Raw genomic sequence first — 15,385 nt, 5'->3', positions numbered from 1 at the left:
AAGGATCGCCAACTGGACTGCAATTGAAACTAATCGAAATCCCAGGTTCCCAAACATCGTTATATTGCGACGTTTCTACATCTACCGCACGCCCCTTCGTTACTTCACAGTTTAGGCGTGCTATCTTCGATAAGCTTCACGGTCTGTCACACCCTGGCATAAATGCGTCGGTTAAATTGGTATCCCAACGTTTTGTATGGCCATCGATGAAGAAGGATTGCCGGACATGGTCCAGAAGTTGTTTAGAGTGTCAGCGAGCCAAAATCACCCGTCATGTGTCGACTCCGCCTGGAACCTTTGCCCTACCGTCAAATAGGTTCGAGCATGTACACATGGATATTGTAGTAATGCCCATCTCCGAAGGCTACAGGTATTGCTTAACATGTGTAGATCGATTCAGCCGTTGGCCGGAAGCAATACCCATTGAAAATCAGGAAGCCGAAACAGTTGCCCGTGCCTTCTACACCAATTGGGTCTCAAGATTTGGCACTCCACTTCGCATCACGACCGACCAAGGAAGGCAGTTCGAGTCTCACCTATTTAGACAGCTAAATAACCTATTAGGTGTGACTCACTTCAGAACAACGGCGTACCATCCGGCAGCTAATGGCATGGTAGAGAGGTTTCATAGGCAGTTAAAGGCGGCGATCAAATGTCACGAACATTCTTCCTGGACTGAAGCCCTCCCAGCAGTTATGCTGGGAATCCGTGCAGCCTGGAAGGACGATCTGCGGAGCACGATAGCAGAAATGGTCTACGGAGAACCGTTACGTCTGCCCGGGGAGTTCCTTACAACATCACGGGAACCCGACAACAACGTACCAGCCGATTTCGTGCAAATGCTGCGCCGACACACCCAACGTTTGAGCCCAACAGAGGGAACCAGACATGGAGAAAAGACCCCCTTTGTGTTCAAAGACCTTGCCACAACGGAACAAGTACTCGTCAGGCGTGACGGACCCAAGAACCTTTTACAACAACCCTACGAAGGTCCCTTCCGAGTGTTAAAAAGAACTAACAAGACATTCGTTATCCTGATTCGCGGACGCGAAGTCACAGTGTCCGTTGATAGGCTGAAACCAGCATACGTGTTGAAAGACGAGGAAACGACCGACGTCCCTAAGGATACTGAGCAACATCCCGAACCACCAGCTCAACCGACTGTAGCCCTAAAGCAACCGACTCGTACTCGTTCTGGTAGGCGCGTGCATTTTCCGGATCGCCTACAATACGTCTAGTGATTTTCGTGATGTTCATCACTGGCAGGGGGGTGTTGTGGCGATTTTATAATTTTTTATAGAAACAATTATTATTTTTTAAAGTGAAGTGTTGAGTGTATGTTTGTATATTTGTTGATGTCTGTGAAAACTGTATTTGTGTGTTTGGAATTTTTGTAAATATCTTTGTGTATTGTTATCATTGTAAATTTCATTGTGTGTTATATTATTGTTGTGTAAATATTCTTCCCTTATAATTCTATTTCTATACTTACTATTTACCTGCTCGCTTTAACGACTATTTAATTGCCTTCGTACTTTCCTATAATCTCTTAATAACATTTCAACCCTTGTATACTAACTGCATGACATCTATAATCCTTACTTTTCCTAATTGCTATTTTATGATGGGTCTCTTCGGTTATTTCAGTTCAAACTTAACTTCTTGGTATTTCTTCTAATCGTCATTTCCAGATTTCACTAGCAACTTATTGGTTCCCTACTTTAATCACTTATTTCTAACTCCTCCTTATCACCCTTTCTACAATCTCTTTTCAAAAACTAAAATCAGTTCTGACCTGTGCTTCCTAACTTCAACTTCTATTTCTAAATTTCTAGTCTTCATTTCATTTTCTGTAAAATTAAATACTTTACCGTTTTCACGTGTTATTAATTAAATTATCCACCTATCATCTGAACACATCGAGACCAAAGTGGTGACCCCGACGTGATCGTACCCGTAGCCGTAGTTTTACATTAGTGTTAATTTTATTAGTGATAGGTGTACATTTTTTTTGTTGAACATTTTTTTTTTGTGTGTGTGACGCGTGTGCAGTAAAATAGTGCTAAGTAGACTAGATTTTAGTGGACGTACCTAGAACAAGTGAAATGGCTTATCCCCAAGAACAATCATCCAACATGTTAGACAGTGCCTTCGCAGTTAACCGCGTTGCAGTTCGCATTCCGCCATTTATTCCCAGTGACCCAGAACTTTGGTTTTCAATGGTCGAGGAAAACTTTGCAACAGCTGGTATTACGACCGATTCTACAAAATTCAGCTATATTACGGGTGTGTTAGAATCACGGTATGCTCTGGAAGTGCGCGACATAATCGTAAATAAACCTACGACGAATGCGTACGCGACCTTGAAAGCAGAACTCATAAAACGGTTAAGTTCGTCCCAAGAACAAAAAACGCGCCGTCTTCTGGAGTTGGAGGAAATGGGCGACAGGAAGCCGTCGCAATTCTTGCGCCACTTACAAGCTCTTGCTGGTCCTTCAGTCCCGGATACAATGTTACGAACATTGTGGTTTGCCCGCATTCCAGCCAACATGCAGGCGATTCTGGCTGCCCATCGGGATTTATCCCTAACCAAAATCGCCGAATTAGCGGATTCTATCGCGGACTTAACCGACCATCGTCCGCGCATCGCTGAAGCAGCTCCTTCGCCTGCCGACGTCCTGGCCACTCAACTTCAGGAATTGACTCTTACCTTGCAGCAGCAAATCTCGTCTCTTCGCCTAGAAGTATCTGAGCTGAAAAGTCAGACACGTTTTCGAGGAAGGTCACATTCCCGCTCACGATCCAGATCTCGAAGTCGCTACCATCCCGACGGACTGTGTTGGTATCACCGCAGGTATGGCTCCCAGGCAAACAAATGCACACAGCCGTGTACATTTACTACGACCCTAAATAACCAGGGAAACGCCAGCGGCAGTCGTTAATGGCGGCAGACGACGGCCAATTCAATACATCACGCCGCATTTTCATCACGGATTCGAGCACAAAACTGCAGTTTTTGGTGGACACGGGCGCGGACCTCTGTGTATTCCCCCGTTCCCGAATAAATGGTCACCGGGAGAAGTCTTCCTACGAATTGTCTGCAGCAAATGGAACAACCATTGCTACATATGGGACCCTCACGCTGACCCTCAACTTCGGACTTCGCCGGGACTTTTCCTGGAGATTCGTGGTAGCGGACGTGACAAAACCAATAATTGGCGTAGATTTCCTCGCATTTTACGATTTATTGGTAGATGCGAGGAATAAAACGCTCATAGATGGAACAACTTTACTGACGGTTCAAGGACAGGCTGTAAAAGAGAAGGTACAGTCCATAAAAATCATCACGGGATCCAGTCCATTCCACGAACTTTTGGCTAAGTTCCCGGAAATTACCCGACCCGATGGCACTCTTAACCAACGAAAGCACCAAACCCGACATCACATCCATACGACGCCAGGCCCACCAGTGTCCCATAAACCTAGACGGTTGGCACCGGAAAAACTACAGATCGCAAAAAGGGAATTCGATGCGATGTTGAAACTAGGAATAGCCAGGCCTTCCCAAAGTTGCTGGTCCTCTCCCCTGCATTTGGTCCATAAGCAAGGCGAGGAATGGAGACCCTGTGGCGACTATCGCGGACTCAACGCCAGGACAGAGCCCGATCGTTATCCGGTTCGCCATATACAAGATTTTTCGCAATGCCTCGCCGGAAAGAAAATCTTCTCAACCATTGACCTCGTCAAAGCTTTTCATCAAATACCAGTGGCCGAAGAGGACATTCCCAAAACTGCGATTACGACACCCTTCGGACTATTCGAATTTCCATTCATGGGGTTTGGACTTCGTAATGCAGCCCAAACTTTTCAAAGGTTTATTGACGAAGTTCTTCGTAACCTGGACTTTTGTTTCGCCTATATAGACGATATCTTGGTTGCGTCTACGTCTATAGAAGAACATCACCAACATCTGGAAATACTCTCGTCTACGAGAGTACGGCGTAGTCATTAATCCGAGCAAGTGCAAATTTGGACAAACGGAAGTTAAGTTCCTTGGATACCTTGTCACCAACAACGGAACGCTACCACTTCCAGATAAAGTCGAGGCTATCCGGTCGTTTCCACTTCCAGAAACAGTTAAACAACTGAGGCAGTACCTAGGGATGTTAAATTTCTATAGACGTTTCCTACCAAAGGCTGCCCAAATCCAAGCACTGTTAAATGACCTGCTCCAAGGAAATGTAAAAGGAAGGACGCCTATTTCGTGGACACCATCGGCCAAAATCGCATTTGAGGCTACCAACGAAAGTTTATCACAAGCCATTATGGTAACACATCCAGTACCGAACGCTCCATTGGCACTTTTTTGCGACGCTAACTTCAACTTCTACTTCTAAATTTCTAGTCTTCATTTCATTTTCTGTACATTAAATACTTTACCGTTTTCACGTGTTATTAATTAAATCATCCACCTATCATCTGAACACATCGAGTCCAAAATACATACATTTTTTATAGATTTTACGCGAATTAATTCTAGATGTTGGCGTGCATAAATATGGTTGTAAACCCTAATTAAATGTATTTTTGAGCTCGGGTTTTCTGGCCGTTGTCTCTGGAAATCCGTTCCTGACGTTTCGCTTACTGTTGCGGCAGGCATTCTCATAGGTGACGTGGTGGTGGTGGATCGCTCGGTTTTGAGTGTCGGTGTACTTTTTTTGTTTGGTTTTTCATTGAGGGAAACTTTCAAAATACACCCCCTGAAGGGTGGTATTGTCGGATTCGTCGAAGTGTCTACTGACTAAAACCCCTCCTCGAGTAAGGAGATCAACATCTCGGGGAAGGTTCGTTAGGAATGTTGGGAAAGCGTAGGAGAAAAGTTTTGGGTGCGAGGAATGGTGTGGATGAAAATTGATGTCCCACTTCAAAGAGTTGAGTGGGCACGCGCGCTAAAGGATGAAACTAGATTTTAGCAAAAGGTGCCCAGCTCAGGGGAGGTGACAGGGCCTTCTGAAACGGTCGTTTGGTTTAAGGACGAAGTCGGAAAGTGTCGAAATAGACGAGAAAAAAGGCGCCTAACGTCTTGACACGGGTGACAAGGATGTGTTTTCGCCATGCCAATGTTCTGTCAAAGACGACGCCTAGTTAAGTAATCGAGTTGCTCCATTTAATGGGATGGTTGTTAACGATGATGGTAGGAGGCTTTTGAGTTCTATGGGAGAAGAATATTGCTTCCAACTTTGTCTCGTTAATAGCAAGTTTCCATTTTCGATACCAGTTGAGTATCAGGCGGAGCTCTTTAGAATTGTTTTAATGGAATTCATAAGGGCAATGTCATCGGCGTAAAGGGCATTGACAATTCAAGGATGGGAGATAAGGCTAAGCCAACGCGTATACGAAGGGTTCTGTCAGAAAAGATCTAATAACGCCGATAAGGAAGTGTGTGCTTTTGAGCGCGATAAGCTAGGAAATTAGCCCTTGATGCCAGACCGTGTTAGAAATTGGGAAGGAGATTATTTTGCTCCGCGTGGTCAAGAAGCCTGTAACTTTAGGGATTACTGAGGGGCTTCCCTTTTTTAGGGAGGCAAATGAGTGTGGCTTCTTTTCAGACCAAAGGGAAATGACGAAACCGCGTGATAGCGTTTATAATATTGCACAGTTCAGTTGTGTGTTTTGGTGGCAGGACTTTTAAGACACCGTTTGGAATTCTGTCTGCGCCAGGTGCTTTTCTCTTTTTCAGACGTCGGACGGTGAGGAAGATTTCACGCAGGGATGTGTGTTTAAAATCGGAAACCGTAGGGACGAAGTTTCGGGAGGCGGCTTTGGTTCTCTCGTGAAATTCGGCATTATCCACAAGGAGGGGTGGTGGGGAGCACTAGTGATAGAGAGAGTCTGTGAAGATTGCAGCTTTTTCCTCATCTGAAGTGTATAGGAAGTCACTTTGCTTTAAAGGTGATAGGCGGGGATCTCTGTTTCAGATAGAGCGGATCACTTTCCAAGTGCTTTCTACCTGGGCGATGTATTTATCGAAAGAGGTGCTGTGAAATTCTTAAAGCAAAGTATTACGCTCGGTACGATTGGTGGGATCACGTTGTCTTTGAGCGGGTTTTCCTTTTCCTCTTAAGGGCAAGAATGACCGCGTGGAGGGTTTTATCTGGAGTGGACTTGGAGTGAAAGGTCGTGCAGAGCTCGGTTGTGCTGATAATCTCGTTTAAAAGGAGGTTCACAGCTTCGTCGAGTTCCTCTATTGTGCGAATTGGAGTGCACTTGGATGAAGATGATCAGAGGGTGTAGTGGAACTATAACCAGTCTAATGAAGTGGTTGAGTTTAGGGTGTTGTTGATTAGGCAGCTGACTTCAATTGGGGCTGGAAGCTGATCAGAGCTAAGTGCGTCGAGGATAATAGGATTGGCGGACAGCGAAATATTTTTTTGTGATGAAAATGTCGAAGATGTCAGGAGGGAATTAATTGAAGTCGAGAACTTTAGCAAGAAGGAAGAAGCCTTTTTTGTTGGTTTGTCGACAGCCCCAAGAGGTCGATAGTCGAAACGCCCATGGGAAAAGGAGGGGTAGTTCAGAAAGGTTTTGGTCCGAAGGAGGGGAGTATAGAGAGATAATCCCGAGAGTGTCGGGTGTCAGACTTTGATGCAGACCGCTTCTAAGGAATTTGTGGTAGAAATAAGCCTGTACTTGATAGAGTTTCTAATAAAAACGACTACGCTGCCGGCACCAGCGTTTTCACGGTCCTTTCTGCAGGATGAGGAATAAAAAGTTTGATTTTCTGCGACAAATAGGTTTCGGTCATGCAGATAACATCCATTTACTGCTTTCGAGTTCAGTCAGTTTGCCTCTGATACTTTGAGCATTCCAGGCAACTATACGAAGATTATTTGAGTGGGTTGTAGTTGGAGGTTGGTATCCAAATATTGTTCAGTTTTATGCCCTCGTCTTTTCTGTTAAAATTACTTTATGTTTATGGATTTCTATCGCTTCCCTATGGAGTTTTGGACAATACCTAACTTGAAGTATTTGATATTAATGGGGTGCCATCAAATAGAATTCAGTCACTTTTGGAATTTCTTTTAATGGTAATTCCACTGGGCCCAACAACTTTTCGTTGTCTGGCTTGGATGGCTCACATCTGCCCACGATGGTCTTGAGGTGCCGCCTTCTTTTAATGCCTGTCCTGGTTTCTTCTCTGCAGAAGATTAATGTTTGTAGTTTTTCACGCATCTCCAGGATACTGCATTTGCATTGTAATCATCGTGCAAAATGTCTTTTGGGTTTTGTTCCTAAGGGGAACTACCATCCATATAGATACGTATGAAAAAGATGGAGGGTTTCAACCACAGTCAGTAGCTCGGTTCGGTGAACTATAGGTATGTCAAGATTGGACTCCGGATAGTGCAATATTCAAGTTGTAAAATGCTTTTTGACATTAGAGTGTCCGTTGAAATAAAACTTCATCTTTTGTCATTTCGGAGGTGGCCGTTGAAAGTTCATCCTAGTATGATGTCGTCTAAGTAAACCAAACTGATTTTCCAATTTAGTCTTGTAATACAATGTCCACGAGTCTTACAAATTTAGCCAAAAGACTGCCAAAAAACATATGCAGTTGTGAAAGCAGGCTTCTGCTTATCCTGCACATCCACTTGACAGTATCCATTATCCACTCTTCACTCTGAGATTAGAATAGCATTTAGCTTCAACAACACTGCCCAGGGTGTCGCCGATTGGTAGAGTGAATAACTGTCCTTCTACGTTCAGCTTCTTGTAGTCCACACAACCATCTTTATACGTTGCGTAACAGCGCTATAGGAGAGGCCTAAGAACTTTGAAGTAGATCTATCACCTCTTGTTTATGTATGTCCTTTATTAGGTTATTGACTTCTTCTAGCATCGAGTAAGAAACATTTCCAGGTGGTTGTTTGATGGGTTTTAGTCCTTTCGATGTTTTAATCTGAGAGGGCGAAGACATGTTGAAAACGGTGAAGAGGTTCTTCCAATTGTTTGAGTTGGTGCTTGTTGAGGTAATTATTTGATCCTTTTACCGGTGACAGTAGTGGATTTCATCTACTGGTTGAAGTCACTATATAGCACACTTTGTCGCTTCTTCGCTTTTTCTACTTCGCCTTTAATAGCCTCGTTACTCGAACTCGTACTAACTGACTGTTTCAACTTCACACCAATTATTTATATGGGCTAGCCTTGTTCTAAAAATATCTAGAGTGTAACGTCTAGAAAATCTGATCTTCTTGTATGTTGGGTTGACTATATGTGACACTGTATGTTGAGTTCCCCATATGTGACAATATTATTTAATTTAATTTAATTCAATTTTACGCAAAACGGGTTTATTCAAAGAAAGTTAGAATACAATGTTTATATATGTGAATCAGGTATAAAAAGAATTTTTACAGAATGCATTAGTAGAGCGGTACGATATGTTTTATTCTTGACAAAGAAGTTGTCGTTGAACCTCCAAAAAAGTTAATGTTGGAGCAGTACTTGTTAACTAGGTTTACCATTCTATTTCTTGGTCCATGGTATACATAACCATTCGATGAGTTTTCTCCGATTAACAATTTGTGATGTCTTAGACCAGGTTTGAAACAGACAATGTTAAATTGCTGCAATATTTCAGGTGAATCTATTGGTCCATTAACAGGCTTATAGAAAAAAGTAAGATCCGCAATTTGTCGTCGGATTAAGAGACTGCCAACCTAATGCAACGTTATATCGGATTGGGTTTTGCCTGGAGGACCAATTCTATTGTTTAATCAAAATAAAATTTTTCAGAAAAAAAGATAAAATGTAAGACTAACGAATTCACCAACTCAGAATAAATAGCACTTTATTAACAAACAAAGTATTTTTTAACAATAGAAAAATAGTTGCGACTTCGTTCGTGTCTTTTGTTATAATGTCCCATTTTTATCTGGTAAGTTCCAAATCCGGTTGTTTATCCTGTTGCCCATGAACGTTTGTTTATCCCTGTAACCGTCCGTTGTTTTCCGAATTTACCGCCGGCGTAACCCGATATCGTCCATACAAGACGGCTTCTCCAGAGGCCTCGACTGAGAGTCGTACTCGACTCTACGCATGCCTTGCTTAAGATACCGGGTGTTCGTTACATTCGGCCTTTCCTGACAGTGGAGGGTCCTCACGACTTCTTTTACCATTCATGAGCCTAGCGTCAACACAGAGAAGGAAAAACAATTTACTTATAAGTATTATAAGATTACTTATGTAACTGGAGGGCGCCCCCTCTATTTGTTTTCAATTAATAAGAAACAAAATAAACATAAACAATAAAAATAAAACTAACAATTGTTTAAGAGATCTCTTTTCAATGGATACCCTTATTTTTGTTTTGTTTTTAATAAACCATGTGAACCCACGCGATGCATGACCTATGGACCCATACTACACCAACCAGAAAGAAGAGACAACTGGTCTGACCAGCCCACTTCCCCACAATGCTGGTGCAGCCGCAATCCACAAGGGCAATTTGCACTCCATGCAACGCCGCAATTCACTTGCGTCTTTGTTTTACTTACTTACGGTTCACTGGGAACTTTTCCTTATTGGGTTTAATCCTCATTAATGAAGGTTACCGAGGGCTTCATATTTTCTACTCCTGATACCCCATGATATGGAACTCATGATCTTTTCATACTTGGAATTTTGGCGTTTCCAGTGTTTGACGGGGAAGAAGTATAAAATCCCAAGCGTTGTATTGTTTAGGGCGGCACCTTTTTGTGTCGAATTACCATTTTTGTTTTACTTGTTGATTGTACCATTCAGACCAAGCTCAATGTTATTAATGTCCTTACCCTGTTGATCATCATCTGGGAGTCGTACTCGACCCTACGCATGTCTTGCTTAAGATACCGGGTGCTCGCTACAAAAAATCACTACAAAACAGTGTTCAAAAAGTATCGCGAATTTTGTGTTTTTCAAAAAATATTTATTTATTCGTAAATATTTATTTAGTCCCCTTCAAAGTATTCCTCACAAGATGCACCTGTTCCTACGTGTTTTCCTATCCTCGAAGCACTTCAAAAAATCATTTCTTGTGATCTTGTTCAGCTCCTCCTTCAATGCCATCTTTATCTCCTTAATCGTAGAGTCGTTTCATGGGCCTCTTCAGTTTCGAGAACAAGAAAAAGTCACAGGGGGCTACGGCATTATTATTAGTGTGTTATTTTTGGCCAAAAATTGGCGCACAAGCTGCGATATGTCAGCAGGGGCGTTATTATGGTACAATAATTGTTTTTCCACAAATCCGGGCGTTTCTGGCGGATTGCTTCGCGCAAGTTGCGCATAATTTGCAGGTAATATTCTTTATTGACCGTTCTACCCTGTGGAAAGAACTCATGATGCACCATGCACCATCGAAGAAAATTGTAAGCAAAACCTTCACATTTGACCTAACTTGGTGCGCTTTTTTCGGTCTTGACTCCTGCGGCAACTTCCATTGGGATGATTGAGCTTTGGTTTCCACGTCATAACCATAAAGCCATGATTCGTCACCAGTTATGACCCTCTGGATCAAATTTGGGTCGTCGCGCACAGAGTCCAACAGCTCCTTAGCAATGATAATGCGATGCTGTTATTGGTTGAAATTGGTCTCACGCCCAAATCATTGGTAAAAATCGAATGGCAGGAGCCAATCGATATCTTTAGATCCTCAGCAACTTCACTAACGGTGTTTCGACGATTGGCCAATACTATTTTCTTCACTTCTACAATGTTTTCGTCTTTTGTTGACGTGCTCGAGCGTCCGGCACGTTTTCGTCGTTCACATCTTCTCGGCCTTATACACACAGTTAATATTCTGAATGCGTCAGCACACCTAATTTTGTTATTCACATAAAATTTGATACAGATTCCTTGATATACCCACATATTATACATGTCGCCTGTGGACGGTGATGTACTGGCAACGATCGGTCATGTCTTCATCGGCTGGATGTTGTTTGGGCATCGATTAAAATATACGGCTCGGATAATGTAGTCGGAGACTGCGATGATCTTTAAGTGTCGCAAAAATTAGGACGGCTTTCGATCACCCGCCCGTTCATTTTCTAACAAGAATCGACGAGTTTTTTCCTTTTAGGCGCACTGAGTTAAGTAACTAACTGAACTAACTTAAAAAATAGGTAATTCTTGTTCTCAGTTATTATATATATTTTTATTATCAGGGACTAAAGATGGAAATCTGAGAGCGATTAATCGGGCCAAAAAGAATCGATTTTTTAATATTTTTTTTCATGGGCAAGTAAGTGCGTGCCCATTCTAGAAAGACTAGCGAATTGTTATTTTTTGATGACTAGCACTGTAGACTTTTCATGAGCAAATATAATAGAAAATTTAAAGGGTTAATTTTGTGATTAATATGTAAATCAAAGCTGCATGAACCTTCGAGGCGCCAACGCCTTGTCTCGCTTGTGTCAGTATTATACAAATTTTGTTATATAAGAGCAATAACAATCAATCATTCTTCTTGTTTCAGAAAATGGCCTTAAGGTGACTTCCCACAAAAACATACCTAACAAAATGGCTGGAAGTCATTTACTCTACACTACTAATATTACTGTGTCCCCGACATTTATCAGTATATCTGTCCATAATAGTACAAATTCTACAGTATTTTCTAACGGTAAGTAGTGATGCCAGCCCGCACTAACCTTATCAAAATAAAGTTAAGGATTATAATTATTGCAATTAAATGTATACCGTGTATAATGATTATAATAGAAAAGATACGGTAATAATGGTTTCGCTACTTCAGTAACTTCATTAAGTAGGTAAGTATTGGTACAGATAGAGGAGGGTGATTATATACATACAGGGTGTCCCAAGCAAGAGGGTTTCTTCAATAACTACTTTACAGTTGAAGATATCAAAAAAAGTATCTTACAAAAGTGGTACTGTATGAGTATATTCATAACCCAAAATTATTTTCGATTATACAGTGTCCCACTTTTCCTGAAGGCAACCTAACTTCATTTTCTTAAACGGAATGCCCCATTTATTATTGCATTTTTGAATTCCTCGTTAAATTTAAATGTCACTTTGTTAACCATATATTATGTCTAAAATGCATTAATTTCCATAAAATTCGTTCTAAATCAATAAATAGGTTGTTACAGTGTTCTTTCCGAAACAGAAGCACACATCAGAGGCGTCTTATTTTCACACATAGCTTAACGCAAACATGTTCTTTTCAAATTCATTGAAATCTACCACTTCCAAGATAAATTGCTTCGAACTGGCATAACTATTTTTTTAAATGGAATGCCATAATTTTTGTTTTATTTCCTTTCGTCCAATAAAAGGATGTTACTATCTACTGCTAATACTTTTTGAGAAAGTTTAAACTTTTTTATAATGCTCCTTAATATCAGAATATCGAGTACGCCTTGTTCGGCGATTTTCTTTTATTCACCTTTGTTTGCAACGAACGCCAATAGCACTGGCACTCTACACAATTATTTATATAATCAGCGGTGAATAGACGCATACCAACAAACTAGTACTTGGTAGCGATCTTTTGTATAGTTCTATCTATACCAAAGTGTCCCTAGCAGAATCATTGATATTTCGAAGTATGTCTTTACGGAGACTTTCAGGAAGTACCAACTGCAGCTTTTCACAATTACAGTCAGAATCCATCCACCATTGACTATAATGTAACCTCTTTTGGTCCATCTAACCAAGTCCAACTGACTGCTTCCTCCTAAGATAACTATTATATTGCTAAGCTGAGAGTAATCGATTTTTGGTCACACGAGGATGTCGAGTTGTAGTCGCAAATGGATCGAGATAAGTTATCAGCAGCGACATTTATCTTCCCTGGTGTATAGACTATCTTTATATCCAGGCTTTGGATTCTCATTGCCCATTTGGCTAATCTACTTGATGGTGATTTAACGGAGAACAACCACTGTAGCTGTTGATGATCAGTAGGTACACTGCAAAAGGCAGCGTGGTGCAAAACACACACACAAATGTGTTTTAAAAGACGTAGGTGTGTAATTTGATATTGATAAGTGTGTAATAGAAATTATGTGTGCTATTTTACACATTTACTTTAACATTGTGTTTTCCACAATCGACACACTTATCCATAGTAAAAGTAGCTCTGCTGGAGTTACTAGGCGGCTTTCAGACTTAACAGGCCGTTCATTTATATTCTCCCCCCTCGAAGGCACTACCATCAGTTTATATTTTATAGGGTTAATTCGGATCAGCTTGTATAAGCATCGGACTACTAATTAAAGTCTTCTTCGGAGATTCGAACGAATGTAGTTCCTTTCACTGAACTCGAACTCGCGGTCTTTTTTCAATAAATCAGTCAACGGACGTGCAACTTCGGAAAAGTTCAGAGCAAGCTTCTTAAACCACGAACAAATTTGTATACCACTATGAGTGTGTTTCTTACATCTTGGCGGTTTAATGTCTTTGATCGCGGCGATTTTGTCCGGATCAGTTTGTATTCCTGCCGAGCTAATAATATATTACTTACTTAACGAATTCTCGAAAAAAATTAATAGTTGTCGCGTCGCGCACGTAATGCAACACGCACTTTAAATCTTCAGTGCGTTTATCAAATTTTTTGGACAATACTAGAATATCATCTAAATAAGCAAAGAATGACCAAAAATACCAAAAGATGTCGCCAACATCCAAACTGGAGATCAATCGTGGACATAAAAGGAGTGGGTTTAGATATTTGTTATAACTCATTTGAAAGAATATGTCGGCAACGGTAGAATGGTTGAGCCGTCGATAGCCAATTGCCCATGGAAATTCGCATTCTTCAGTTATGCCTAAAGCCAATAATTAATTCAGTTTTTGTTGAAGAAACCTTTTGATGTGTTCAATTAGCGGAGTTGAATTTTCTCCTTAATAACTTTTCGACTAATTTCTGTTATTTCACACTTAAATGTACACCAACTTTAGTTTGTAACGTAAAACTTGAAATTTGAAGAGTTTCAAGACGTGTCGTTCCTTTGGAAATGTATATCAGGGTCATCGTAAAAGTACCTATGCTTTTGAGGAATATTGAATACGATTCCTGCAAATTCGAGGAAATCGCATCCCAATAGGGTATTATTCTGCGTCAGATGACGCAATACCTTCAATCTTACTTGTATTTACTCACCACCGATTTCAATGGTGACATTTAAAAGTTTGCCTAGTATTAGTGTCCGACCGAAAGTTCGGTTTCGGTCGAATTTCGGCAAAAAAACGAGTTTCGGTTTAGTTTCGGTTTCGGTGGAAAACCTGCCGAAACTACGACCGAAACCGAAACTGCGTTCGGGAGTTCTCGCGCGCTGCTCGGTCATGTTCGGCGCGTTAAAGTCCACCCAAGCGAAGTATACTATACTTACTCAAATAAACATCTCACCTATTTTAAGTATTTTTAAGGCGCAATTAAAGTATTTCCTTAAATGAGGGGTTGTTATGTTGATTTTGATTTGATTATCAATAAGTGAAAATGTCAAAGACTGCAGAGCTCTGTGATTTAAAGATAAAAAAATAAAACTGACTGATTATAATAACGTTTTCTTTATTTTTCTCTCAAAACNCAATAAGTGAAAATGTCAAAGACTGCAGAGCTATGTGATTTAAAGATAAAAAAATAAAACTGACTGATTATAATAACGTTTTCTTTATTTTTCTCTCAAAACATGATCCTTATAAGGAAGTTTCGGTTTCGGTTTCGATTTCGGTCGTAAAAACCAGTTTCGGTCGGACACTACCTAGTATGATTCCTTCCATCAGCCTAGGACAGAGTAGCAACCGAGCTGTCAAAATCTTAACTTAACTTTTGAAAATTCTATACAACTAGCCTGCACACCACAATCCGCGTAACTTGCATCGTGAAATCCATGAATGGTACTTGACAGTAGAGATCTAATGCTACTGGTTCCTTGAAATGCCGTCTCATAGGAGCTTAAACAATTTGTTCTCACAAGTTGGACATCTAGATTTAGTGACTCCAAGTGCACCGAATCCATAACAGCTGAATTGAGTCTTACTTGTAGTAACCTGATCAGAATTGCTTGTTTCTGGGGGCTTCTCCTTTTTCTTCAACTTTCGTTTTGACATGATAACAATTTTTGCAATAAGCGCATCTAGCCGGAATTCTCTTCCTAATCTTTTCCGACTGAGTTTTGCTTCGAATCTACTCTACTTTAAAACTGTATTTCATCTGGTATGTCTTTTTCAAATTTTACGTGAGATCAGTCCGAACACAATATCGATCTGGGCTTCGATTGGTATAAATATCATTTGACAAAAAAAAATTCGGTGCCCCTGTGTTACCCTGTTCTCTTGAAAACACTTACGGAAATACGAGAAAAAAAAATCT

At 40.9% G+C, this 15,385-nt stretch overlaps 1 protein-coding gene across 5 annotated transcripts in view; it reads left to right on the top strand.

Annotated features, from left to right (window-relative positions):
* LOC108740371 (tachykinin-like peptides receptor 99D) overlaps positions 1-15,385 on the top strand; it is a 239,604-nt gene that overhangs the window by 161,445 nt on the left and 62,774 nt on the right. For all 5 annotated transcript variants that reach the window (XM_025976461.1, XM_018474664.1, XM_018474665.1 and 2 more), the window contains one exon: positions 11,519-11,665. In XM_025976461.1, the coding sequence (XP_025832246.1) occupies positions 11,519-11,665 (147 nt within the window). The remainder of the gene's footprint in view (positions 1-11,518; positions 11,666-15,385) is intronic.

Source organism: Agrilus planipennis, unplaced genomic scaffold (genome assembly GCF_000699045.2).
Source record: "Agrilus planipennis isolate EAB-ADULT unplaced genomic scaffold, Apla_2.0 scaffold75, whole genome shotgun sequence".
NCBI classification, from domain to species: domain Eukaryota; kingdom Metazoa; phylum Arthropoda; class Insecta; order Coleoptera; family Buprestidae; genus Agrilus; species Agrilus planipennis.
The sequence above is the reverse complement of the archived record's forward strand: the minus strand, read 5'-3'. Positions and strand labels throughout refer to the sequence as shown.